Below are 26,894 nucleotides of genomic sequence, written 5' to 3' on the forward strand. Positions count from 1 at the left end.
ATTTTGGAGTGTTTGTGGTCTCTGTCAGTGCCTCAGAATAAAGCACTTAGCAATAGACAGTGTCTTGCAATCAACATGGTTAGGAATGGATAGTCCTTTGTAGAAAGCATGAATAACTTTTACCAGTGCTTCAGCATTTCAGAGTCTTTGCAGTCACTGTTTACTCAGCCCTCCCACTGATAGGCTGTTTGGTCCTCATTTTACATGAAGTTGATACAATGTAGGAAAAGCTGGGGCTCCGGAAACCTGGTCGTCTTCCCATTTCACCACACTCTGTGATCTAGAATTAATGACTTCATTTTGCTGTCTGTCTGGGTCAGAGGTCGGAGAAGATTATTCTAGAGACTTCTCAATTTGTTCTGGTTGTAGCAAGGTAATAATTCTCCTGTGGATTTTCAATAGTTACTATTTATTTTTTCTAATTCTGGAATCCCAAAGTTGGGGCTTAATTTGGATGTGTTTTGGAATTTCCATTATCCTATGATCTAGCCAATCTTGGGCCCTTTCAAATCCTGATATGTAAGTGGTTGGCATTCAAGGAAAATGTCAGAGGCATCCACATGCATCCCATAGCTTGGAGAAATGGGCAGTGCACATACACACACACACACACACACACACACACACACACACACACACAATAATGTGGAGTTCAGGATGCCCTTTTCCCATGGGAGTATAGGAAGGAAGGAGAGTGATGAGGCTAAGAATGAAAACGACTCCATCCATGGTGGTGATGGGGTGTCTTAGCTTCCTAGTTTTCCTCTCATTGGAGAAGCGGAAGAATCAGCATGTGGAGATCTGCACTGAACCTCGAGAGAAATTTATCTTGAGGACGAAGACTCATCAAATGTAGTTTTAACATTTTAAGTCATTTCTTTCCAAATCAGTAATGAAGTAGTCTGGCTAAAGCAGTTGCCAGTTTTGGGATAGTTTCCTTTTTGGAAATCTTACAGAAGCTATGGATGTTTCTCTGCCAGAAAACTACCCATATATTCACAAATTGGGATGTAATTTTAGGGAATTCCTATATGCCCTGAAGCCCATGGACCCCGAGTTAGCAATCCCCTGGTCTAAAGTGGAATAAGTGAGTCAGCGGGGCTAGACCGAGAAGGTCAGTGCTAGACCCAGACTTCTAAGCCCATAATTTGCTGCCAAAATTAAACAAGTAACATAAAGTTGTTTTTTTCTTTTTTCCCTCTGACCATCACCCTCTTTTTCTTTCTCTATCACCACACCTTTTGTCCTCTCTTCTCGTGCCCTCTCAATGTCTCTCCCCACCTCTTGCGCATCTTGCACCGCAGATGTTCCAGCCTGGTTAAAAAGCCTCCGCCTTCACAAGTACGCTGCGCTGTTCTCCCAGATGACCTACGAGGAGATGATGGCCCTCACCGAGTGCCAGCTGGAGGCTCAGGTATGTGCTCCAGGGACCGTCCCCTGAGAAGGTGCCCTGGGTGGAACTTGAAGTTCAAGGCCAACACAGAGCTTATTTGGACCCATTCCTAGACCTTCCCGGTAGCTATCTTCTTTGAGGAATTGCCAGGTTCTGGCCAGGATTGCATGGTGAGTAAGGCTAGGGTCTTGCCTTCAGGGTCCAGTAGAAAATGGAAGACAAGCAGATAACCACAGGGAAAATGAGGGCAAGATAGAGTATCATGAAAAAGGTATTAACCTAGGTACGCTCACTGAGTTCAAAGGTGCTAGGGAGGAATCGGTAGCGTCTCCTAGAAGTGGAACATCTGACTAAGGTCTCAAAAGAGCCTGCGTCTGTTTTTGCTTTCCTTTCCTCCTTCCCTCTGTCCAACCAGGGTGTGTTTGGGGAATGATAGAACGGTTGGTTGTCTGTTGTCCAGTCTAGTTATAAATCAACTAAGTTCGAGTAATTACTGAGCAGAAGCACCAGGTCATGCCTCAACACTTGCACAAAAAGCATGTTCTGACTGGTCTTAGCTGAGATTGGCGTAAGCTGCACAATATTTTTTCCCTCTGACCACCTTCAATAACGCAGGACAGTTATTGAGATGGGATTCCCTCAGGTCTCAGATTTCATTTCCCTTCGGCGTACCACAAAGGACAAAGTTCCTCCTTCCTTCTAAGGCATCTTCCCCCAAGTGCAGTTGCCAAAGGCCAAGCCAGTCAACAGAACCCTCGAAACTAAGCATGTTTCCTACCACGCTGTGCTCGAGTAAATAGATCTGACTGATGTCTTTGTTTCCCTTGTTTAAAATGCTATTTGCATGTTTTAAATTGACCTCGGTTTCCTTTGAGTAGTGATTTAAAAGAATTAATGGTCTGAACAGGCTAATAGTATTTCCCCTGCAGGAAGAGGAGATTGTGCCATTTGGGGCATAGCTGGTCTGAACACATACCTCCCAGCAGATCGCTGGACTCCCGGTACACATCCAGTCCCCTCAGTTAACCTCTGCTGGCCTGGCTGAATACCAGTATTGAGATGCAAGACAAAACCCAAAGTCACTGCACATTCTCCGAGAATGAAAGGCACTCGTTTCAACTTCCTAATGCTTCTCCCACTGCTTTTTCATCTCGGTTGCTCCTTGAGTTCCCAGGAATTGATGAGAACTGCCTCTAAGAGCATTTTTTGTCTTTGGGTCATAGTTGAGAAAAAAATCTAAGTCATCAAAGTTGTTCGACTTCAGGGGAAAAAAAACACAACAAGAAATAATTGATGCAGAGGGCAATGCCGAGGCCAGCACAAACTTTTCAGAGTGATTTCATTCACTCTAACCCAAAGTCAAGGCTAAACAGAAATATGTCCCCGGTGCTTCATCTTGAGAATGAGTGCCGTGGTCAGTTGACAAGTTAATTTTCCTAAGTAAAGGAGATGTCGCTGGGGTTGCCCTCTTTTCCTTTTATAAGAGGAATGCTATGAAGAGTTGTAAGAAGTTTGTATTAGAGACCTGATTTCAGAAAGAACCTCCTATTTGGAAATTTGCAGTGTGTATAGTTAACAAGTGTTAAACTAAACCCTTCAGCTCATCATTGCTGCACAGTTAAGAAGATAAGATCCACCACCCTGTGAATCCTAATCATTCACCTGAAGTGAAGACTGAATTGAAGGTTTAAGTTTCCTGACAAAAATTGCCTGTGTGTTGTGACACCAGGTGAGACCTGTATTGGGTTTCACATCTTCTTGAGATGAGAGACATAGGAAAGATTTGAGGAAGCCATGAGTTATCTCTATGGGGTTGGAACTCCAGGGAACCTGGGAGGGAGCCTGGAAAAGAGAAGTGTGTATCTTAAAAATTATCTATAAAGATGCCCTGGCTGGTTTGGCTCAGTGGGTAGAGCATCGGCTTGTGGACTGAAGGGTCCTGGGTTCAATTCTGGTCAAGGGCGTGTACCTCAGTTGCAGGCTCCATCCCTGGCCTTGGTCGGGGCACACACGGGAGACAAACAGTTGTTGTGTCTCTCTCATATTGATGTTTCTCTCTATCTCTCCCCCTCTCTTCCACTTTCTCTAAAATTCAATGGAAAAAAATACTTTCAGGTGAGGATTAACAAAAAACAAACAGCCCTAGCTGTTTTTGCTCAGTGGATAGAGCATCAGCCTGCGGACTGAAGGGTCCCGGGTTCGATTCCAGTCAAGGGCACATGCCCAGGTTGTGGGCTGGATCCCCAGTAGGGGGCGTGCAGGAGGTAGCTGATCAATGATTCTCTCATCATTGATGTTTCAATCTCTCTCTCCCTCTCTGAAATCAAGAAAAATATATTTAAAAACAAAGAAGACCATGAAGGAATTTCATGCGGGGAGGAGTAATTGACTATTCCAGCTTTCTCTCCCTCTCCTGAAGGTTACAGCAAAAGACACAGGCTCGGGTGGAGCCAGATGGAGTTAGACTATTAAGCAGGAAGAGCTTTCTGGCAATAGGTGCTAACGGGAGAGACAAATAGAGATCTACTAGTCTGCAAACCTGTAGGAACAAAGCAAACAGTAAAGTACTAAATAGCCTCCCAGTCTCTAAGCTAATTCTTAAAAATGTTTTTTTTTAAATATAACTTTAATTCAATTACAGAATGTTACCAAAGGTGCAAGGCACAAAATTGTCATCAGTATTCAGAAGCTCAAAGAAAGACAAAACCTGCTGAAGTCTTTGGAAAGGGTAAGTTATTCTCGGCCGAGAGAATGTTCCCACCTTCATCACGGGGAAATGGACCCGGGACAAGTGTCACTGGCAGACCTGATAGAGTTATGGTGTCACGTTGTTTCCTTATCAAAGTTAGGGAAAATGACATGATTTTGAAGCGAAGCCTCCTGGTTATTCATGCTTCCATGTAACCTGACTACCGAAATGTACTTGTTCCCGGGGTCCAGGCAGCCTGTGACTGGCCATCCCAGGCACAGAGGAAGTGCTGTCAAATGAATTCTTTGTGTACATTCCCCTCTGCCTTTTGTGCATGTGGCGAGATTAGAGAAGGGTTCAACCTACAATCAGAGGCTGAAATCCTGACAAAACAGTGCAGGGAGTATGCCGTTCTGCCTCATGGCTGCTCTTCCCTCCCACCCCCCACCCCCCCAGGGAAGGACCTGGGTTTGAGGAAAGCTGCCCCAGAGAGGCCAACACCAACAGGTGTGCCCCAGGTTCCACTAGAGGGGATCAACGTCACTTGGCAGACAGCAGTGCTGGCTCTCCAGAGAATAATTTCACACTTTCACTGAACAACAGAATAGGTCCTCATGACTCGGATAGGAACCATCTCAAAAATGCCAAATGCTGAAAAAGAGTTTATTCCAGTGTTAAAAGCAGTTATCAGCTGCTACTGTCCCTCTGTGTTTGCTGTCTAAACACATTCTCGTCCTATCTTTGTATCCAGACATCACTCTGGAAACGATGTCATTTTTAGGACTTGGTGACTTTATGATTTCATCTAAGGGCCAGAGGAGAGCAGGCCTGGTCCCCACACAGTGAGCCATCTGCTGTGCCCCAGAGTCGCCATTCCATGCACTGCTGTTGGGAAGTGGTGGAGTGGCGGTGGGAAGTTCAGTAGTTATCTGCTGCCTACAGAGCTCCAGTGGTGACCTCGTTAGCGATCTCCCAGGCACCTTTGGAAGGGAGCAATATAGAGGTAGGTAGGGCCAAAGCGAGTTTTGTGAGCACATACACATTTTAATGCAATGGGAGGTGTTGTTTTCTTATTCACAAAATGTATGTATACTGTTACATGCCGTATATAGTTATAGTTAATGTATAGCCCACACAATAGAAGGTAAGGTATCCTATCTAATAAAGATGAAATTTGAGGGCGTGGCTAATTGACTGCCACGCCCTCAAAGATGGCGGCGTCCACAGCCACAAGATGGCGGTGCCCAATCCCCTCAGCCTCTCTGGGGTGGCAGGTGCGCAGCATGGCCGGGCCCACCCTGCACGTCTGCCTCCGGAGTCCCCCAGTCCCCTCAGCCGCCCAGGGCCGGCCCAAGGTGCAGGCAAGCCTTGGATGTCAGCTGCCTAGCTGCCCAGGGCCACCTGAGGCTCAGGTAACCAGAGCCAGCCGAGGCTTGTGCTGCTGGCAGTGGCAGCAGCAGAGGTGTGATGGGGGCGTTGCCTTCCCCTGATTGCCGGGTCACCTCCTGCCCCTGAGGGCTCCCGGACTATGAGAGGGAGCAGGCCAGGCTGAGGGACCCCCCCTCCAGTGCATGAATTTTCATGCACCGGGCCTCTCGTATTTATAGAATGTGCACGTATGCTTTCTAAGAAAGGTTGCTTTTAAAGCCTCTGGGTGGATACACAGAGACTACTCGTACATCCAGGCCCATTCACAATTAGTTCATCACGGATGACAGTGACCTGTGCAACTGACCTTGAGGTTATTGCTGTTGTTCAAACTTTTATGCTAACTGCTTTACTAAGCAGCTTGTCCACAGTGAGATTGTTGCCATTTTTAACACAGGAAACCGTTCTCTTCTAGGAAGCATGGAAAAGGCCAGTGTTGGCCTTACCTGTTAGGAAGCACAGAGAACATTCTGCGTAGGGATTACATTGCTAAGTGTTATCGTGAAAGAGTGATTTACCCCCTTATTTCTGGAGCATCCTTCAGGAACTCAGTCCTGTCCCGTCACCGAGGAAGCACACACAGAGACAGAGAGGTGGAATTGCTGTGAGCTGTGCTCCCTGGGGCCTGGGGCCGAATCAGTGTGTGGAAGCGCCAGGGAGCATGTGCGGCCCTGACATGCCCCTGACTTCCCATCTAACCGTGGATACGTCAGTGATGTTTTCTGCGTCCCAGACCTCACACCTAGAATAATATTGACTCTGCACAATGAATGGGAATGTTGAAAAGATGACAGGTGTGATGCAGCGTCTGAGGGCAGCTATTGGGCAGGAGGAGAGCAATGCAGAGTTTCTCTGGTTTGACTTCTTTGAAGAGGAAAGCTTGTGGGTCAGACCATCACATTGAGCTTGCTTCAGAACATCCACGTGCAGCTACCTGCTTGTCTGCCCCTTCAGGAGCTCGTGGCCTGGGGGTGGAGGTGAACCCCAACTCAGCATCCACCAAGGACAGCCCCTGGCTCCGTTCTCTCTTCCCTGGGACCTGGTCTCTCCTGCTCTTCAAGGGCCGTATCGTCCATAACCTATCGCCACTTGGGCCACCAGGGACACCCTGAAACCAGCCATTTCTCTGGCCTCCCAGGCATCCTCAGTTGATTATGCTGTTGGAAATGCTGTCCCCATGGCCTGGCCTCCCACAGCATTCTTACCTCACAGAGAACCTGGGGATTTCTAAGGAGATCGTGGGACCCCGCCCGTGGCTAGTTCACAATCTGTAGTCACTGCAGATGAGCTCTGTGTCCAGAGCCATTCCACGCAGTTACTGAACACTTACTCAGCATCTGCCTTGGACTAGATTTACCCCGGCCACTGGAGGCGAATCCTGAGTAACACGCAGCTCCTGGCCTTGGGGGCTCGACGCACAGCCAGAGCTCTCACACTCTGGTGTGATCTGTGCGCGTCATCCCTGAGGCGGGTGGGGACGTCTTCCTGGACTGAACACACCACTCTGCAGGGTGAGGAGAGGAACCTGGAAAGGGCCAGTGCTGGCTGGGAGACACATTAGGAGCCTACAGCCGGTCTCGGTGGGCCCTTGAGCCACGGCAGGGCCCAGGAGGGTGAAAGGCCATTTAGCAGGAGTCCAAGCATTGATAAGGGGGTCTTGGACCTGGATGCCGTGCCATTTGGGACAAAAAACATGGGAGGGTTCCCAGTGTGGGGAAATGGAGCTCAGTTTGATGGATCGAGTCTGAGGTGCCTATGGAATAGCAAGGCAGAAAGGCAGGTCTGTAACCAGAAGAACAGTCTAGAGTCCACAAGGGTTTGAAAGACTCCGTTGTGGGTCATCTGTGTGTCAATGGTAGTTGGTACCCCCAAAAGTGTGTTGCGTGTTAAGAGCTGAGGACAGGCCCTGAGGAGCCACAGGAGGTTTGGGGAAACCAGACACTGGCTGAGCCTGCCCCGAGGGTCAGAGAGAGAGTCTGAAGGAGGGAGTCTAATCGGGCGCCATGCATGTGTCACATACGATGAGGCTTGAACTCTCCCCCTGTAACTGGTTATCAGGAAGTCACCAATAGCCAAGATGAGAAGGGTTTCAAGGAGCTGGGAAGAGACCAAAGGGAAACCCATGAACTAGGGAGTGTAAGTGGGTAATGAGGCTCTGGGGTAAGGACATGTAGACTTCTCAAGATATTTGGTGGAAAAGGGAAAAAATTGGAATGGTCATTGAGGCAGATTTTTTTCAACATTTATCTTTAATAATGAAATGTTTATTCACCATCCTTTTCAGCTGACTCCCAAACTTTGAAGCTCAATCAGACATACTCTGAGGCTGGGACCCTGGCATGGAGTAAGGAGATACACACACACACACACACACACACACACACACACACACACACCCCTATGCCTTTCCCATGTTCCCACAGCCCCCTGCCCTGGAAGTACACTCACACCGTATGGGTCCCAGCAACTGTAAGCTTCTTAGGTCAAGGATTCTGCCATATTTGTTTCTAGATCCCCTATACCTAACGGTGCCTGGCTCCAGGTAGGGCTCAGCTGATGTTTGATGAATGAAAAGGAGAGAGGATGGATTTAAGCAGATGCAGGAGTCCCGTTTATGGTATGGAAGTCAAGTTCTTCTCACAGAAAGATAAGGATGGAGCCACGGACAGTTGTGTACGTGTCAGGGACACTGGCTGCTGAAGCTCTCTCCCATATGATTTGCATCTCATTGCTGTTAAATGCCCTGGGAAAGGCTCGTCCAGTCTTCTTCAAAGACCTAAAAGAGCCAGGCCAGGAAGGCTGGGACGGTCTGAAAGTAGCTTCCTTCCAGCTGGTCCACCTTCCAGCTGGTGGCCATAAAATGGTGGACCAGCCTTCCTATTACCTGTTCTCACGTGAGCTCCTCAGCTCGGCACATTGGTGAACACGCAGCTTCATTTTTGCCTTTTTGTGTATAATATAGGATTCCATTTATGGTATGAGGATCAATAGAGACTTGGGTTGAATCCCTGTTTTTGTCAACATGGAGAATTAATTCCAACAGCTGAGAGCACTGATTGAGTCCCATCCTGCCCCACTCGGGCACTCCGTGTTGAGTTCTGGAATCATTTTTGAGGAGTCAGCATGTGACCTGATGGTCTTCGTGCCACACCATGGAAGCTGACGGTGAAGCGTTATCTTTGAGTCAGTGGCTTGAAGTCTGTGGGGCAAACCAAACCAAACTCTGCATGATTCCTGTAAATTATATTTCCTGAAAGTGTCCAACATTATTCATTATGTTTATAGTTTGCTTTCTGGTTTAATCCAATAAAGTAAGATAAGATTTGAACTTGGGGCAAGTATATGTTTCCTGTTTGAAGGAGTTAGCATAACCCATATCTGCTTCCCCGTCACTGAGTCTCTACAGAGACCGTCTTGCCACATGATGAGAGCAGATGAAGGTCTGGTGGCAGTTGACGATGTCACAGGCATGCATTTGCTCGCCTCCATGGTAGGTGCCACGTGGGGTGGCACGACAAGATGCATGCGATGCCCTTCTGCTTTCATGGGAAGCCTCACTACTTTTCTGTCCTTGCCCTTCCCCACCTCTGTCAGGAGCTGGACGCGGAGGTGAGAACCCAGGTGCTGGCTGAGTGGTTGGCAGGAACTGGGGGACCTAGAGGCAGGGGTCCAGCTGACACATAGTCGGGTCAGAAGAGGCAGCAGTGCTGTCCTGGCATGGGTCAGCTTGCTCTCCTCCATGTGCCTTGCCCTGAACCAGATTACCACGTCCAAAGTCAGGGAACCAGTCACGTGACAGTATCAGATTCTGGGAAAAGGCTGGTCCAGTCTGGGCAGCAGGAAAACTGGGAATGATCAGGAGCACCCCAACTCACACATCAGGCTTGCCAGCACAGGCTGCGGCTGGTCTCGCCATGGCCATATCCACCACGTGTTGAAAGAAAAATGGACTCTGTCCCCTAAAAAAGGCCGGACAGGGTCCTGGCCAGGATTGAGACAATTCTGGTGGCTACTTAGCATTTCCCTTCCCTCAGGAACCCCGGGTGCCAGCTAGGCGAAGGCACAATTCAGGCTCTGCTCCCAGCTCCCTGAACAAAGCAGGTTCCCGCCAATGACAGGGCAGGGCTCTTGGTGTTTTGCTGCCCAGAATTAAAACACGTCTGTCCAAGGCTGCTGTCCTCAGGTTTCCTCTGACTAATGGATTGATTAGAAAGTCTGGGTGCAGAAATGATCACATTCCATATCCTTGTGTTCCTTGACATCATCAAGCAATTTTTCTCGGTAAGAGAGGATCCCAGGAATGGATTGGTACTCGTGCTTTTAAAATTATGTCCTTGCTATTCTGGGCTCTCCGAAGATTAAATCTTCATGAGTATTCAGGGCACTGCTTGTCAGTGTCCTTCCGGGATCCCAGGGCGAAGTTTGCTGCGTAAGCACTGGGCAGCACTGGGGCAGGGGCTGGGCCCACCCACTGTGCCAGGGAAGAGCCCTGCCCCGACCTCCAGCCACGAGTGTCCGAGCCTGTTCTGCTCCTCTGGGAGCACTTGGCACGTGGGTCGATGTCTGTCAGAATCAACTTCCATTCCTTTTCCTAATAAATAATCCCCAGTATATCCAACTGCGTGTGCAGAAGGATCTAATTTATCAGGTCATATATATATTATATGCAATTATATACATTATACTATACATATATCTTACATGTCTTTCTCTCGCAAATGATCCTTCTAAAACATGTCGTGCCCCTGCGACAAACCTTCCCTCATTTCCCATTCATTTAGAAGAAATTCTTGCATCCCTGCCCCAGCCTGCAGGCCTCCACACTCAGCCCCCTGTGGCTCCTCGGATCTCATTCCCCCCCTCCTTCACCTCACCCACTGTGCTTCACGTGACGCAAAAATAGACCTGCAGCTTTACAAATATTAATATCATTACAACCACCTGATGAGGCAGGTACTATTGTTATCTTCACTTTATACACAGGGGAACAGGCACAGAGAGGTTAAGTCATTTACCCAAGGTCACACAGCTGTGTCAGAATTTGAAACCCCACATCCATCCTGGAATCTGTGCTTTAAACCACTACCCTGTGTTTCCTGTATCGTGGGCTGAATTGAAGGTTCCTTCACTTAAAACCACTGATACACAAGACAGGAAGCCACCATATGACCCAGCTTTGTTAGACAGCTTCTGAAGTATGTGAGTGTAAGCTATAGAAATGCATTTTATAGAAAGACCCTGAAGAAGCCAGGAAAGGAAATGGACCAAAATCATTTTAGTGATCATCTCTAGATAGTGAGGTTTTCAGGTGATGTACATTTTCCTCACTGTACATATCTGCATATTCCAAGTTTTCTACCTGGGCTAATAAAAGCCTAATATGCTAAGTGTCTGGTCGACCAGTCGGCCATTCAACCGATCAAAGCATAATATGCTAATGATATGCTAAGGCCGCTCAACCACTCGCTATGACATGCACTGACCACCAGGGGGCAGACGTTCCAACTGGTAGGTTAGCTTGCTGCTGGGGTCCGGCTGATCGGGACTGAGTGAGAGGGGCCAGACATGCCCTGGAGCCCTCCTGCAGTCCCTCCCCAGCTGGCCAACCTCCCACATCCCTCCCCAGCCCCAGTTGTGTGGGGTCCCTCGGCCTGGCCTGCTCCCTCTCGCAATCCAGGACCCCCTCAGGGGATGTCGGAGAGCTGGTTTCGACCTGATCCCACAGGCCAGGCAGAGGGACTCCCACTGGTGCATGAATTCATGCACTTGGCCTCTAGTATTAGATAAAATTGAAATGGCTGCTTTTCCAATGAATGTATGATGAAGGGCCAGCAGCCATGTGTCCTGTCTGGGAAGAGCTCTGGGCAGGGCAGGGGAAGCATCGGAGGTGGGACACCCCGTCCCTGACCCTAATGGAGGTCTTCTCCCTCTGACCGTCTAGGACATCATCGAGGGGGGCAGCCTTCGCATCCCACTCCAGGAGCTGCACCAGATGATCCTGACTCCTATCAAGGCCTACAGCTCCCCGAGCGCCACCCCCGAGGCTCGCCGCCGGGAGCCCCAGGCCCCACACCCGGCTTCGCTCATGGGCCCCGAGAGCCAGAGCCCCGACTGCAAAGACAGTGCCACGGCCCCCGGTGCCACAGCCACCACCTCAGCTGGCGCCAGCGGCGGGCTCCAGCCACACCATCTCAGCAGCTGTGACGGGGAGTTGGCTGTCGCCCCCCTGCCGGAGGGGGATCTCCCCGGGCAGTTCACGCGTGTCATGGGGAAAGGTAGAGCCTGAATTCCCCCAGTCTCCCTTCTCTTCTCTCAACACCGCTAACCAGAACTACCCGTCCCCGAGGGGCTTCCCCTGGGTGCTGGATAAGCTGCCTGCCAGAGTTGATGTCATGAGCCCATTGTACAGATGAGGAAAGTGTGGCCCTGAGAGGCTGAGGAATTTGGATCTGAACTCAGATCTCTGTGACCCCCAAAGGTCTCTTCCTTAACCTTGTATCCGTCCTCTCCCAGTCTCCAGACCAGGGCTGCTGGGCCCTCCTGGCAGAGCGTCAATGGGCCTTGGACCCTCAGGCTGAAGCAGCAGTTTTCAACCTTTTCATCTAAGGGCACACATTAATTACTAAAATTCTGCAGCACACCAAAAAATATATTTTCTGCCGATCTGATGAAAAATAGGTATAATTTTTATCTCTTCATACCGGGCAGCTATTGTTGTGTTGGCTGTTGTCATTTTTTCCTTTGGCAATCTTAAGGGAAAGGAGGCCAGTGCCCCTGACTAAATAGTCAGGTGTTGCATGTTTTACAAATTCTTGCGGCACACCAGTGTGCCTCGGCGTACGTGTTGAAAATCATTGGGCTAAAATCATCCCTTACCACAGATCACGCCGTGTGTGTGTGTGTGTGTGTGTGTGTGTGTGTGTGTGTGTCCGGAGGGCAGGGCAGAATTCACACGTGGTCCTTTGGGTGAGAGCACCCTTTCTACCTGGACTGCCCGTGGCTAAGCTCCTTGTGCACATATCCGTGTCCAATGCCAGAATAGTTTGTGCTTGATAGGTATGTCACAAGAGATCTTGATTATTTGAAAAATCTAATGAATGTCTGTACTTTACTTTCGGGAAGGGGAGATAATTTTTTTCTTCTTTATTGTCCAATATTTTAGACCATTTTAAAGAACAAAGTTTTTACCAACAGATATGGACCCTTGACTCTTTTTAAAAATATATATATACATATTTTTATTGATTTCAGAGAGGAAGGGAGAAGGAGAGAGAGATATAGAAACATCAATGATGAAAGAGAATCATCAATTGGCTGCCTCCTATACACCCCCTTCTAGGGGTCAAGCCTACAACCGGGGCCTGTGCCCTGACCGGGAATTGAACTGTAACCTCCTGGTTCATCGGTCGATGCTCAACCACTGAGCCACACCCACTGGGCTAGACACCTGAGTCTTATAGCTGCACTGAGAAACTTCCCGTGATACATGTCCTACAAAAGACTTAAATCCTTAAAAACCTGATTCAGAGGAGATGACCTGTAGCATCCCTTGGGGCTGAAATGCCAGTAGCTTGGTCTCCTCCCCTCGCCTCCTTGCTCTTCCCCCACCCCTTAGGGCAGTGGTTCTCAGCCTTTCTCACGCCGCGATCCTTTAATACAGTTCCTCATGTTGTGGTGACCCCCAACCATAAAATTATTTTCGTTGCTACTTCATAACTGCAATTTTGCTACTGTTATGAATCGTAATGTAAATATCTGTGTGTTCCGGTCGTCTTAGGCGACCCTGCTAGCAAAATTACAGTTATGAAGTAGCAACGAAAATAATTTTATGGTTGGGGGTCACCACAACATGAGGAACTGTATTAAAGGGCCGCGGCATCAGAAAGGCTGAGGACCACTGCCCTAGGGGGTGCTTAGAGCAGATGACCAGAGCCCGTGGATGAAGGGCGATGTGATGTGGGGGTGGCCTCACCCCGCCTCCCCTGTGGCGAGAAGTATGGGGGGCTCTGCCCTCAGGAGGCCTGCACTCCTCTGGCCCAGCTTGTTTATAAAGTTTACTAGAAAATGCTTCTAAATAAATTATAAAATAATTGCAAGGTCAACATGAAAAAATCAGAACTACACAAAATGGGAGACAGTGAAAACTCGCCCTCCCACCCCAAGCCCCAGAGGCAACCACTCTAAACAGATTTGGAATATCCCCTGGATAACCTTATACAAGCACACGAGTGTCCTTTTTACACACAAACGGGTCTTGTTTACATGCTTCTCTGCAGCTTTTTTACATTATATAGTTTTAACAGTTCTATCAACACAGTAGCACCAACTCTTTTTTAATATTTCTATTCATACAGTAGCACCACCTCATTCTTGCATACATTCTTGCATTCTTGCATACCCTCAGTATGTGTAAACCATAATTTATTTATTGGCCCCAATGAATGGACATCAAAGTGGTTTCCAAGTTTTTGTTGTTACAAACAACGCTATAGTCTTATGCAGGATTAAGGAGAGGGAAAAAATCAGAATGCCCAGGTTTCAAGTGTGATTTACCGAGTGCCAGGCATTTTCACTTCTAATTGATGTCTTTTGTCAACAATTAGAAGTGAGCAGAATGGGCCATGAAACCCAGCAGCGTGTGTACTCTGCCCACAGACTCACTCTGCTCTGTCAGTCTCAGCACTTACCTGAGTGTGTAGGTGAACCTGTGTGTGTATAAGTGCGTGGATCACTTTGAGAACTAACCCTCCAGTGATTGAGCAGCTGGCTTCCTGCTCGTGTGTGCACCCACGCACCTCACGTCCTAAAGGATGTGCCAGCTTGATTCCTCCAAATGAGGTGCGCGGCTCATTCATAAAAATCACGGAGACTGCTCTCTAATAACACCGATGGCCTTTGCTGCCTTTGAACTCCCTCTCAAAAGGAGCCTCTTTCAAAGACAGAGCTCGGGACACTGCTGCGTTCTTCCTCCCCCAGCGTGTCTGTGTCAGGCTGGGTTGCAGAAGGCTTAATATAGAATGGTATGCCTGGAATTAATCGACGGGGCTTCTCGAGGCGAGGGCTCCCGTGGCGCCCGAGCCTTTGACTTCAGTGGAATGAGGAGCCTCCTGGCCTTTTTTGTGAGCCTTACGTACAGCCACAGGCACACATACCTCTCAAAATACTGGTCCTGAAAGGAAATCAGAAACAGATCTCAAGGTTAGGAGATGGGTGTGCATTTTTCTAATTCATCTTTTCTTTTTCTTTTTTTTAAATTCACAGTGTGCACACAGCTCTTGGTCTCCAGACCCGATGAGGAGAATATAAGTTCCTATTTACAGCTCATAGACAAGTGTCTAATTCATGAGGTGAGTCATGATAGATTTCACAAAGCTTCTTTTCTCATTGCTTAGAAATGGTTCCTGTGGCGGGATCATTTGAATCAGCAACAACTTGTTTCTGCGGGGTAGATGTCCGAATAGCTCGGGCAGAACTTGGCATGGTGGCCTCAAGCCTAAACAAAGCTTGTATATAACTTGGTTGTCCAAAGATTCGTCCGGACTGAGCTCTGATGTGAGGGTGCATGCCTGAGAGAAACTTCTGACTCCAGAAGAATCTCTGAGTGACCCAGCCTGGGAGGTGTGCACCCAGTCCTGCCACCTAGCCCCTGATGTTCTCAAGTCTTTCAATGGTCTGCCTTGAAACATCTTGCCTTTGGGCTCAAGGAGATTTGAGGGAGGGATGGAAAAAGAGTGTGCAGCAGACACAATGTGTGTGTGTGTTGGGGGGGATTGTTTTTAGCCATGTGTCCTTTTGAAAAAGGACCGAGGCATGATGGAGCTGTGCCTACCAGGCTCTCAAAGCTAACACAGTCTCCACCACAGGGTGGGGCAGGTGCTGGCCATGGCTGCCCTGAGCAACATGTGGGGACAGGCCATTGTGCCTCAAATCCAAGACTCCAGTGGCTTCTTTGGTGACTCTCCCCCAGAGAGTTCCAGTGACAAAGTCTAGGCCTCAGGAAACTTAGGACTGGATAAACCTAGAGCATTGAGGTCTTCTTGTGGGGTTTTGACATGAGAATAAGATCGTAAAGGCCTGCAAGTCTCCTCACCTTTGCTGTGGTGGTGGCCAGAACCCTGAGAGTCCAGGGGCCCCCAGTTTGGGGAGATAGCCAGTGCAGAGGTCTGGCCCCTCCCCCTCCCTCCCTGTGTGGTCAGTTCCCTGGGGCCCCCACCTCCATGCTTTGACTCTGCCCATCCTCGTGTGCAGGTGTCCAATCTCCTGCTGGGTTTCCACCCCAGCCACGCCTCCCCCACCCCCTAAAATCTCATTGTTGCAATTTTCTCTCACAGTGGCATCCATTCTTCTATGTGCCTCTCCCCAAACCCCCCACTCAACCTTTTCTATTTCCAGTCCTGGCCCTGCACTTGTTTTGACCAGCAAAAAGTCACAGACAGAAGACAAGAGCACAGTGACAAATTTCTGAACTCATTCATTCCATAGATATTTATCACTCCCCCTGGCCCTGGCCCTGGCCCTGGCCCTGGCCCTGGCTAGGCAGCTTATGGTAAGGGTAGTGGGTGAGACGAAGGGAAAGCAGATTGTCATGATAAAGCCTCTGAGAGGCCCTCCCGGCGTGCCCCAGAGCCCAGATGAGGAGTGGCAGGCACCTGCCCGAGCCGGAAGCAGGGGTTCCTCAGAGGGGCTGCCCCCACGCTCAGCTCGTCCAAAAGGCAGGCAGAGCCTCATGGCTCGGTGAGGAAGGAGGCAGGAGAGTGCTCCAGGCAGACAGGGCAGCGTTTTGGGGGGTTCTATGTCTCATTAGGGAAGACCATTAGGGAGGAATTCAAGAAGGGAGTCTTTTAAACTTCTGAGAAAGCAAAACAGATCCCTACTTCCTCGTTGGTCCACACCAGCCCCAAAGCTGTGGCCTGAGGCTGATCACTGGCCTGCCTCGGGCGCGCCCTCCCTGGGCATCTCGGCTCTTCTTTTTGCTTCTTTCCACTTTTTCTCCCCGCTGCCCGGTGATTCAGTGCCAAGATGACACTGCGGGCTCCTCTGCCGGCAGGAGGCCGAGGCAAGGGGCCTCTGGGTACCGGGAGTCACGGCAGAGAGGAGCTCAGGCCGAGTCCGCTTGCCTGGATTCAGGTCAGGATGGAGGGCCTGCGCTCTGCTTTGGAAGGGAAAATGTTGTTCAAGCCTCTTTATTATTTTAATTGAGAAAGAGGAAACCCGCCTGAATGATTTTCCACAGCCCCGGGGTTGTGTGTGAGAGAACGCACCCTCCTTGCGGCCTGGCAGGTCAGCCCGGGCTCCGCACAGGCCTGCCTTCCTCAGCCCCCACGGCTGCTCCGCCCACTGCAAGGGGAGGAGTGGTCACTTCCAAGGCACCTTCCTCCCGGGATGAAGGACCGACTCCCTAGAGAAGGAAAAGGGAAGATAGGAAAGGTCTGGATTCTGTATCTGGGACCAACCACTTCCTCACGGATTGTAATCCCAGGCGTATCGCCTGCTTGCCGTCTTGACAAGGTTCTAGGAATCCGAGCGGGTGTCCCCTTAATGAGGCTTTTAATCCAGCCACAAAAGCTGCAGGACACATCTTCCTCCAGACAGACGGATTGGTCTGGGCCTGACAGGGACAGAAGACGGAGCAGTGGCTGGCTGGCTGTGTCTGGGCAGCCTGCAGTGTGGAATCTTCCTTCCCCTGCAGCCCAGGGTGGAGGGGGCTGAGGTGTGGTACCAGGCGTCCCAGCCGATGGCGGAGCATAGGAACCAGCCTTCAGAGACCACTGGGCGCCGGCCGTGGCCCAGCGCTCCTGCTCCCAGCGGCCCCTGCCGGGACTGAGAACCGGCCTGCACACTCACTCACTGCTGGGGGCTCCTCCTGCCCGCGGCCCGGCACTAGCGGAGCCTGACGCCCAGGTCAGCGTGAGTGAGCTGACCTCTCTGCGGAGGCTCTTTGCCCCGCGGGCGGCCGATGTCATGTGTGAACTGGAATCCCCGGACACACTTTAAATGCACATCTCTCGAGTGAACCATTAGCTCCTTTGTCACTTGAAGTTCAGGCCTGTCCTCCAGGCTGGCTCCAGACCAGCTCAGGACTCTAGTTTTGAGACCTCGAAGTCATGTATTGGGACTAAAGGTGGCTGTCGAACACCAACCGTGACAAACACTCACACGCCACAACCCAACGGCTGGTCCACGCAACTGAAAATAGCCGGTTAGAGTACCTGTGAGCGGCGTGGGTTGAATCGTTACTAAGAGCCAGGCATGTCCTTAAGTATTCTGAGTGCTTTTCCTGTGTTACCTCATTTAGTCCTTCCAGCGTCCATTAGAGGGAGACATTATCACCCTCAGCTTTTAGAAGGAACAGAGTCTCAGGTGGAGGAGCTCGCATAAGGGCGTGTGGGGATTCACGCCCTCCCGTCTGCATCCAGAGCTTTCCTCTGACCCACGGGCAGGGCCCTCCTCCTCAGCTTGTCTTCACCAGGGTGCCTGCATCTTGGGTCCTCACTTAACATCTGGCTGAATGAGCCAGTCAGAAGCAGAATCTGTCCATCTCTTGATGAGTCCAGCGGACGCGTTTGCCTTATCGCAGTTTTCAGAGGTCCTCGTGTGTGGTTGGACACTCACTGAGCATCACCAAAAATGAGAGGGGCCACAGAGGAGAACCAGGTCCTCACCTCTCAGCCATGAGACCATCCTGCCACTCACCTGAGAGGGGGGTCTGCACCTCTTTCCCTAATGGGGCGCTGGGTCCCTTGGTCGGTAGCCCTCTTCGATGCGCACCCTTAGTGGTGTCTGGCTAAGGTCACCCAGGGGGGAGCGGTTTGCAAGTCAATAACTTTTCTGCAATATGACTGATATCTTTTTGCTTTTGTTCACATAGCTCTCTTGTGTTTTAGGTCCTTAAAGATTAAATGTCATCAGAAGAAAATTAAGCTGTCTTTCTATCCCCCCCCCCCCCCCCCCCGTTTCAGGAATCTGTTTCCTTCGTGGGAAATAATCATGTAGTCTGTTATTCTAAGTAATAGCTTATCGCTTCTTAAATTTCATGCCTTATTGACAAAATATCTAGGCGTCTGAGCTCCATCATTGTTAATGCTGATCTGTCAAACCCGATGGATTTCCACAGCGTGTGGACCACAGTTCTAGGTACTTGACAGGACTCCTGTATTGTGCGTGGGGGCCTCATCATCTCGAACACGCCACGTCCAAGTGCTGCCTGCAGCAGAATGACCAGGGCACTTGCTGCAAATACCAACCCCCCTCCCCTGACTCCCCTCCAGATCTACTGTCAGGCTCTGGGTGTGGGGGAGGCGGCCCAGGAATCTGCATTTTAACAGTCCCTTTGGGGAAATCTAATAGACCATGAATTTGAGAGACTCTGCCCTGGAGACAAATAACCCCTGAAAGTCCTTCCCTGGGCCGTGGTGCACACAAAAGGACCATGATGTAGATGACAGCATATTACAGGGCAGTAGGCACAACATCCCCCAACACCAGTTTTACTAGAAAAGACTTGAGAAGCCATCAGATCTCCCCATCTTCCTAAACTTTAGACAGTTTAGGTTAGGACGGGTGCAGTGGGGTTTTGGTAGGGCACCAGATCCTTTAACTGGAGGTTTCTCAGCCCAGCCCTGAAATGCAGACTAAACTCCATGTTTCGAAGCCCAGCTGACCACTCAGGGTGTCCACACACCATCAAGCAGATTGATTTTCGGAGTGGTTTAGCATTTCCATTGATTATGGAAATGCCGGGGGCCTGCAGAAGCCAGAGTATTCGACAATCAATTTTGCAATTTATTCTTGGTTAATAAATAGAGTCCAGAGTGGAGTCAGAGGCAAGAGAAGGTGGGTTTGGACCTATCAGAAATACAACCAAAACAAAGGGTTATCAAAACTTTGCCCGGCTGGCTTGGCTCAATGGTTTAGCATCAACCTATGAACCAGGAGGTCACAGTTTGATTCCTGGTCAGGGCATATGCTCGGGTTTGGGGCTCCATCCCCAGTGTGGGGCATGCAGGAGGCAGTTCGTTGATCAATGGTTCTCTCTCATCATTGATGTTTCTGTCTCTATCTCCCTCTCCCTTCCTCTCTGAAATCAATAAATATATATGTATAGATATATATTTAAAAAGCTTATTGCATGTACCTTACCAGACACCTCCAATGCCAAATAACTTGAATTTTCAGTTATGAAACTGACTGCTGTTTGAACCAGCTTGAAAACAGGTGGAAAAAAAGGCAACCGCAGCGACGCCAATGTTTTCCCCTATTAATTGCATGTTTCTCCTTCTAATGCTAGGCTGCGTCACCCATTAAAAAACCCTGTTTGTTTTTGCAGGCATTTACAGAGACGCAGAAAAAAAGATTGTTGTCATGGAAACAGCAGGTGCAGAAGCTCTTTCGGTCTTTCCCTCGGAAAACCCTCCTAGACATATCAGGATATCGACAGCAAAGAAAGTACGTTGGGATTTCATTGTTTGTACTGCCTGGTGGCTCCCCAGGTGCCTCATTGCCTGCCTGAGTTCCTGGGTCGGGACAAGGCAGGGCATCCCTTGGTCATCAGGGTGCCCTGTGGCGAGTTCCAAATCGCACTCCTTACACAGGTGGGGCTGGGAAAGGCTGTCGGAGAAAGCATTCCCAGAGGAAGAGCTGAATGCGATCTTTTGTAACTCAATTGACATTGTCAAAGTGACAGCGTTCGTCCGGATGCAGGGAGTGGATATAATTTAATGAACGCCAGCAGAACACTTGGTAGTTTATCCCCAAAAGGGGGCTCTGAAAGGACAAAAACGGATTGTTCTCTCAGCACCTTAAGTGGTAGTGTAATTTTTTTTCCTCTCTCCTAGCTGCAGACAAGCTAATTATAGTTGGTGGCAGGGTGAAGAGCCCAGTGCTAGTCTATTTTGGTCTGAGTTGCAATCTAAGAGCGGAGCAGTACCATTCTCGATTTCTCACAGTGCTTCAGCTTCTTGGATGCAGTTAAAAATGAGCCTTATTGTACTTGAGACCCCGTTCCCTTGATCTGGCTTTAAACTGAGGAATCCAATTGCATATGAAAGGTGAATTGCAGTGCCAGTTAATTAAGGGGAGGCGTGGATTAGGCCTTGTACAATGACAAGGGGTTTGGGGGAGACAAGAGAATGATGATGCGAACATCCTAAGAATCCACATTCCTTGTATTTTGCATTTTTAAACATGAGCACGTGATGTTTTCACTTGCACCTGAAAAGTTCTGAATTCATTTCTCAGTGCATTTATTTGCATAAGTGTGCCTTACAACATCACTGTTTGATATTATTTAAGGGAGGTAAGGCCCGTTGAAGTTTGTGAAGTCTTTCTTAAAGATTAATGTAAAAAATATGAATTATCCAGCCTATACACAACATGGTTGCTTATTAAACAAACTAGAGGCCCGATGCACGAAATTCGTGCAAGAGTAGGTCTTCCTTCCCCCGGCTGCCGGCACCGGCTTTCCTCTGGCACCTGGGACCTGGGCTTCCCTCACATCCCTGGCTTCATCTGGAAGGACATCAGGTCTAATTAGCATATTACACTTTTATTATTATAGATGTTTAACACTTACTATGTGTCAATTATCCAAGCACGTGGAGAATATTAATACATTGAATCCTGCAACAACCATGTAAAGTAGAGGAGCTGCTGTCAGCCTCATTTTACGGAGGAGTCCGTAGACGATGGCATCCAGGATTTGGTTCAGGCAGGCCAGCGCCAGGGTCAGTGCTCTTAACCACTGTGGATGCCAGGCAGCTCTCATGGTCTTTGTGCAGAAAAGATGGGCAGGTCAAGCAACACTCTTTATTTCCCACTCCCTGGCCGCATGCCCTCTGGGGTGCCTCCCTGGTGGGTTGGGCTGGATCAGCTCTGCACCCTGATGAAAGGCCAGGCCTGCACTTCAGCCCCCTCCCCTGGGCTGCCCCTTTCCCAGGCTCTCTCTCTCTCTCTCTCTCTCTCTCTCTCTCTCTCTCTCTCTCTCTCGGACAGCAACACTTCTCCCAAGTATGAGGAGGAGGTGCCAGCCCCTCTTGCCACACCAGCCCCTTGGGAGCCAAGTTCCAAGTGGAAGAAGGAATTTAGAAGTTGACCATGAAGATAGAGCTTTTAAGGGCTTTGCTACTCACCCCGGAGTTTCATCCCCTGCCTCTGTCTGCCCTGCCTTGTCCTTGGTTAACCTTGACCTCTCTAGAGTGTTACTACCTACAGCTTGTTTGGGGCTAACCTGAGGTTTGCCAGATTGGAGTCCCAGTGGACCTCTTTTATGGATTAGATCAGAATGAATTTAATCATCAATTGTAGATGTTCAGTCGGAGGTTGCTAAAGCTCTAGAAAATAATTTGTTCTCCTGCGTATTACCTCTGGGATCTTTTTATGCTATTAATTTGCTTTGAAGACCCGTTTCCCCAATAATACAAAGGTATCTGCAGCCCACCCCCAGCTTGAATTATTCCAAATCCCAAATTAATTGGTTCTTATTTAGTCTTTTCACGAATTTCAAGATAATGAAGTCGGTTGGTTGGATTTAGGAAGGCAAAGAGAGACGCAAATGGGCAGAGGAAGAGAATGAAAAATGAAAATTTACTTTCGTCGCTTTATTCTCCCCCCAGAAGGAATGATTATCTCATTAAGCCTAGTGATCTTAGGTAACCTAAGCGTTCGCTCTGGTTGCCAGCCGAGGCACCGCTCAACAACCCTGGCTTTGTAATAGCCTATTAAGGACGCCACAGTAGAGCCCACCGTCATTAGAAAGATGGCCTAGCCAAGTTCTCCCCACCCGCCCATTCTATCCCCAAAACACTCAGGGCTTTCCCACCACATCCAGCCAGCGAGTCCTCCCTTCTGGAGGCCTGGAGCCCTTGTTCCGCCAGGGGCCCATACCAGAACCCTCTGCCCACATTATATTGCTCAAGATATACTCTGCCTTCCCGGAGGCACAAATCCTTTTAGCATCGTTCACTGACTACTGTATTTTGCATATGAAGTAACTTTTAAAAAATCCAACCCAAAAGGAAAACGAGGGGAAAAAAAAAAAGCCATTCGCACTAAATAAGGAAAAGTCTTAGCAGAATACTGAATCATCTACCAGGTGGCCAAAATTCTGACTCCAAAAACCAAAGGCCTAGTTTTCATAGTTTAAAAAAAACACACAAAAAAACCCACAAAACCACCGCTTGCTCTCCACCTGTCAGTCACTCAGATGGTCCTTCCACCAGAGGAGGTCTCTGCGATCCCATAAAGGACTCCTACCCCACCTGGCTTGAGTTTCCTCTTCCAAACCAAACGTCTTAGTAAAAGAAGAAAGAGGGAAGAAGAGGGAGAAAGGATGGGATAAACAAAGAGACCTGGAACCAGGAGGGCCCCTTCCCACCACGCACAGACGAGCCACAAAAGCCTGGAAGTGGAAAGACATAGCCCAGAAATCAGTTCAGCCAGCTCACCGTGGACTTCTCTTCCCTGCCCTCCCTCTCTCCCTGGGAAAATAGGAATCCTGGGGAAAGAGAAACAATTTCTGAGATCTGCTGTGCTGATGGCTTAGAGGCCCCTCCCCCTAGGCACACACAACTCTCTCTCAGGAAATGACTGTTTTGCAAGGCCCCCCACCCCCACCCCATCGTCCTCAACTGGTTAAATACGTCAGCCCTGTCTCCGGGAGTCTCCTCACAGGCCTGGCACAAACCTCCCCTGCTCGGTGGGGAAAGCGAGTCTGTTCCATCTGGTGGCCATTGGAGGTAAAGCATTTCCACCTCAACATCAGTGAATGACTAAAGCTGACTCTTCTTGGAAAGAATGTGCTGGTTCCTGAAACCCCGCTGGCGGCCGCGCGCCCTCCCAGAACCTGAGGCGTGTTAGAGAGGACAAGTGCTTTGGAGATGAGGTCACAGCAGCGAAGGGAGCACAGCCTCCCAGGGCGCCGCCTGGGTCTCCGGCAGCCTTCCTGGCGGACCCAGGGGAGACACGCGGCCTCTGGTCTTTCTGCAGGGAGGACCCATGCAGTGGGCAGCAGTGGGTGTCCTGGGGCCAAACAGCACCATCTCCATTCTCAAATCCCTCCTCCATCCCCTGGAGTCAGCGCCCCCCGCCGTGGGTCAGTCCTGCCCTGTGGAGCCGCGTCCTGATGGGCAGAGGCTTGTCCATTCTTCCATTCATTCAACACGCCTTTACCGTGTCAGGAGCTGATTCGGTCACGGAACACGTAGGCTTGACGAGGACAGACTTGGACCTTTTCTCAGGGAGCTGACATCCTTTGGGGCTCTCAGGCCACTGTCCCCGAGTCTTCCACAGAGCCAGACAGACACCAGGGGAGACTGCGGTTTGATGGAAGGAACACTGAGCCTGGCTGTGCAGCCTTCTTGCTGTGTGGCCTCTTGAGTGCTCTGGGCCCTGTGACCAGCTTGGAAGAAGGCCCAGGAGCGCCCTGGTTAAACCTCTGGGCTGCCAGCACTGCCCCCTGCTGGCTGAGTGACCTTCGCGAAACTAGGAAGCTCTGTTTGCTTCTCCAGCTGTGAATAAAAGTGGGTAGAGCGCCTACTTCACTGGGTTGTCGTGAGGATGGAAGAATCACTGTGATAGTGCCCTGATGGTGCACGTAATCTTTGCTCTCAGCTGCCAGCTGTCCTTTTAATCATAGCCCTTTCCTGGTTCAGACCCTCCAGGACCCCATAGGCCTTATGACTGTCAAAATGTGAGCAGACCCCCTCCCCCCAGGAGGCGTCCCACAGGCAGCCTGGGGGGTGAGATGGCTGAAGGGGACTCATGCCCCCTGGTTCTTCTCTGTTCGCTCCCACAGTCGCGGCTTTGGGCAGTCCAACTCCCTCCCGACGGCCGGCTCTGTGGGCGGCGGCATGGGCAGACGGAACCCACGCCAGTACCAGATCCCTTCTCGGAATGTCCCTTCCGCCCGCCTGGGCCTCTTGGGCACCAGTGGGTTCGTCAGCTCCACCCAGCGCAACACCACAGCCAACCCCACCATCATGAAACAAGGAAGACAGGTTTGTTCTGCACCGGAGAGGAGGGGGGGCGGCCAGGCTCAGCGCCCGAGGCTTCAGGATGTTTCCCCCGATGACCCCGAGGTGAGGGGAGAGGCCGAGGGGGCTGAGCTGAGAGACAGTGTCCCTGTCCTCTGCGTTACCCACGTCGCTTGCGCTGTTCCTCCGGAGACAGACCAGGGCCAAGGCTGCGCCTGGCCTCACGGGGGGTGGCTTAGGAGGCCCCTGGGACCACTTCAACCTTGGGGGCCCCCAGCAAGGGTGCCTTTAGGAAGAAATGTAATACCTGTTTATTGTTTGCCCCGACCCTTGACTTGCCCCAGCAGACCTCACCACTTCCCAAACTGGGTTCCAGAGAAACCTCGGCCTCTAAGGTACTAGCTTAGCCTTTTTGTTCATGGCAAATACACTGAGTGGCCATATTATTATGATCTCTGAACGCATAATAATCTGGCCACTCAGTGTATATTCTATATAATAAAAGGCTAATATGCAAATTGTCCCCTCGACCAGGAGTTTGACCAGCAGGCAGGCCAGCCAACTGCCTATGTCCCCTCCCCCTGGCCAGGATGGCCGGATCCCACCCATGCACGAATTCATGCACTGGGATATATATATATATATATATATATATATATATATATATATATACACACACATACACACACACACACACACACACACACACACACACACACTGAGTGGCCAGATTATTATGTGTTCAGAGATCATAATAATATGGCCACTCAGTGTAGCTCCTTTGTCGTGGTCCAGCTGTGGGGGAGAATCCACAGGAAGGAGCTGGAGAGGCCGTCAGAGGGAGGGCTGAAACCCCCTCAGCCAGACAGAGCTGGCTGCCCGGCGGTCCTCGATGTGTGGCCTAGAGCTGACCCCTGTCCCGCAGCCCCACACCTCTCTGCCCCCGCCCCACACCCTGCCCAGTGCCTCCCATCCATGTACCTCCAGCTTTGTGGGGCCGTGTAGGTGGGGGCTGGGACTGGAGGGACACAGTGAGCCCGAGGTTCTGAGTCGTCCTGAGAAATGTAGGGGTGACAGATTGGTCTAAATACAGGAAACCAGCTCCAGGCATGACAGGCGGGATTGGCTCCCGGGGAGCAGCACAGGGTATGAAAAAGCCCCACGTTCTGGTCATTGTGGGCAGCCCCCTGGTCGGTTCAAGAGGAAGTCACCACCTAGTAACAAACACACGCCCCGTTGTGCCAGCTCATTGCCCATCAGGGCTTCTTCCCTGCCCACCCCCCACTTTGTAGTAACTTGTAAGAATCTCAAAAAAAATCAAATGAGATGAGTTAACACCTGAAATGGTGCTCTTCATTGCAACTATCTATAAACCCCTGCCCCCCCCCCCCGCCCCATTTCTAAGAAAAAAGACAGGAAAAGCAAAAGCAACAAAAGAGATAATAGGGAGAGGGGAGAGGGAGAGAGGTGTCCAGGTTGAACTGAGGTTTAGAGAGGGCCCTGGGGCTCAGGAGGTGGGAGCAGGGGGCATGTAGCTAAGAGGAACGAAACCTGAAATTCCTCATTATATAGAAGCAGGTGGGCAGCGCTGGCCTGCAAGCCCTTCGCCAGAAGTCAGCAGAGGATTCGTCTCCTGAGCTCTGCGGGGGGGACCCTGCTCCCCACCCCAGGGTGTCTGGACTCACTGTCCCCTTTTGTGTTTCTCACTAGAACCTCTGGTTTGCCAACCCCGGGGGCAGCAACAGCATGCCAAGCCGCACCCACAGCTCCGTGCAGAGGACCCGCTCGCTGCCCGTGCACACTTCTCCCCAGAACATGCTGATGTTCCAGCAGCCAGGTAGGGCCTGGAGCCTGCTCTCTCGCTCTGCTCTCCCCTGACACACCGGCGAGGCCAGGACGCCGAAATAGATGCCCCGGTGAACCCAGCTGGAAAGTGCTTAGTCTCGACTGTCACCACGCATTCTTGCGAGCTTATAGAAGCCTTTCTTTTTTTAAACTGTGCCTTGCCAGCATGAATAGCGGCTGGTTGGCCGGACGCCAGCACGAGGAGCCCCACAGTCGTTGCAATCTGACGGGGATATTTTTGATACTAGTCATATTTCTAGGTTGATTAAAGCAGAGATACCACTGGAGGGCTTGGAGGGGGGTGGGAAGGGTTCCACGTGTCATGGGGGCGGGCGGTGTCGAGAGTAAGACAGATAAAGAGAAGGCTTGGCAGCGCTGATGCTAAGGGACCCCCCCCCCTCAGACCCCTCGGTTTGGAAGTGCCTTGCAAACATGACTGCTGGACCGGCCATCTTTCCTGCACTTGGTCAAAGAGCATCTTAGTGCAACTCAAGTCCATTTCACCGTTCACCTTACCCCTGAAACAGGCAGCCAGAATTATGTACAACCAGCAGATACTTGCACCCTGTCT

The 26,894-nt window shown here is 50.3% G+C and overlaps 1 protein-coding gene across 2 annotated transcripts in view; it reads left to right on the forward strand.

Annotated features, from left to right (window-relative positions):
• Positions 1 to 26,894, forward strand: part of SAMD4A (sterile alpha motif domain containing 4A) — a 213,957-nt gene that overhangs the window by 175,421 nt on the left and 11,642 nt on the right. For both annotated transcript variants that reach the window (XM_079769481.1, XM_079769482.1), the window contains 7 exons: positions 1,305 to 1,414; positions 4,035 to 4,121; positions 11,452 to 11,785; positions 14,772 to 14,857; positions 19,837 to 19,955; positions 24,301 to 24,502; positions 26,189 to 26,315. In XM_079769481.1, coding sequence (XP_079625607.1) covers positions 1,305 to 1,414; positions 4,035 to 4,121; positions 11,452 to 11,785; positions 14,772 to 14,857; positions 19,837 to 19,955; positions 24,301 to 24,502; positions 26,189 to 26,315 — 1,065 coding nt within the window. The remainder of the gene's footprint in view (positions 1 to 1,304; positions 1,415 to 4,034; positions 4,122 to 11,451; positions 11,786 to 14,771; positions 14,858 to 19,836; positions 19,956 to 24,300; positions 24,503 to 26,188; positions 26,316 to 26,894) is intronic.

This window comes from Cnephaeus nilssonii (assembly GCF_951640355.1).
Source record: "Cnephaeus nilssonii genome assembly, chromosome: 4".
Classification (NCBI taxonomy): domain Eukaryota; kingdom Metazoa; phylum Chordata; class Mammalia; order Chiroptera; family Vespertilionidae; genus Cnephaeus; species Cnephaeus nilssonii.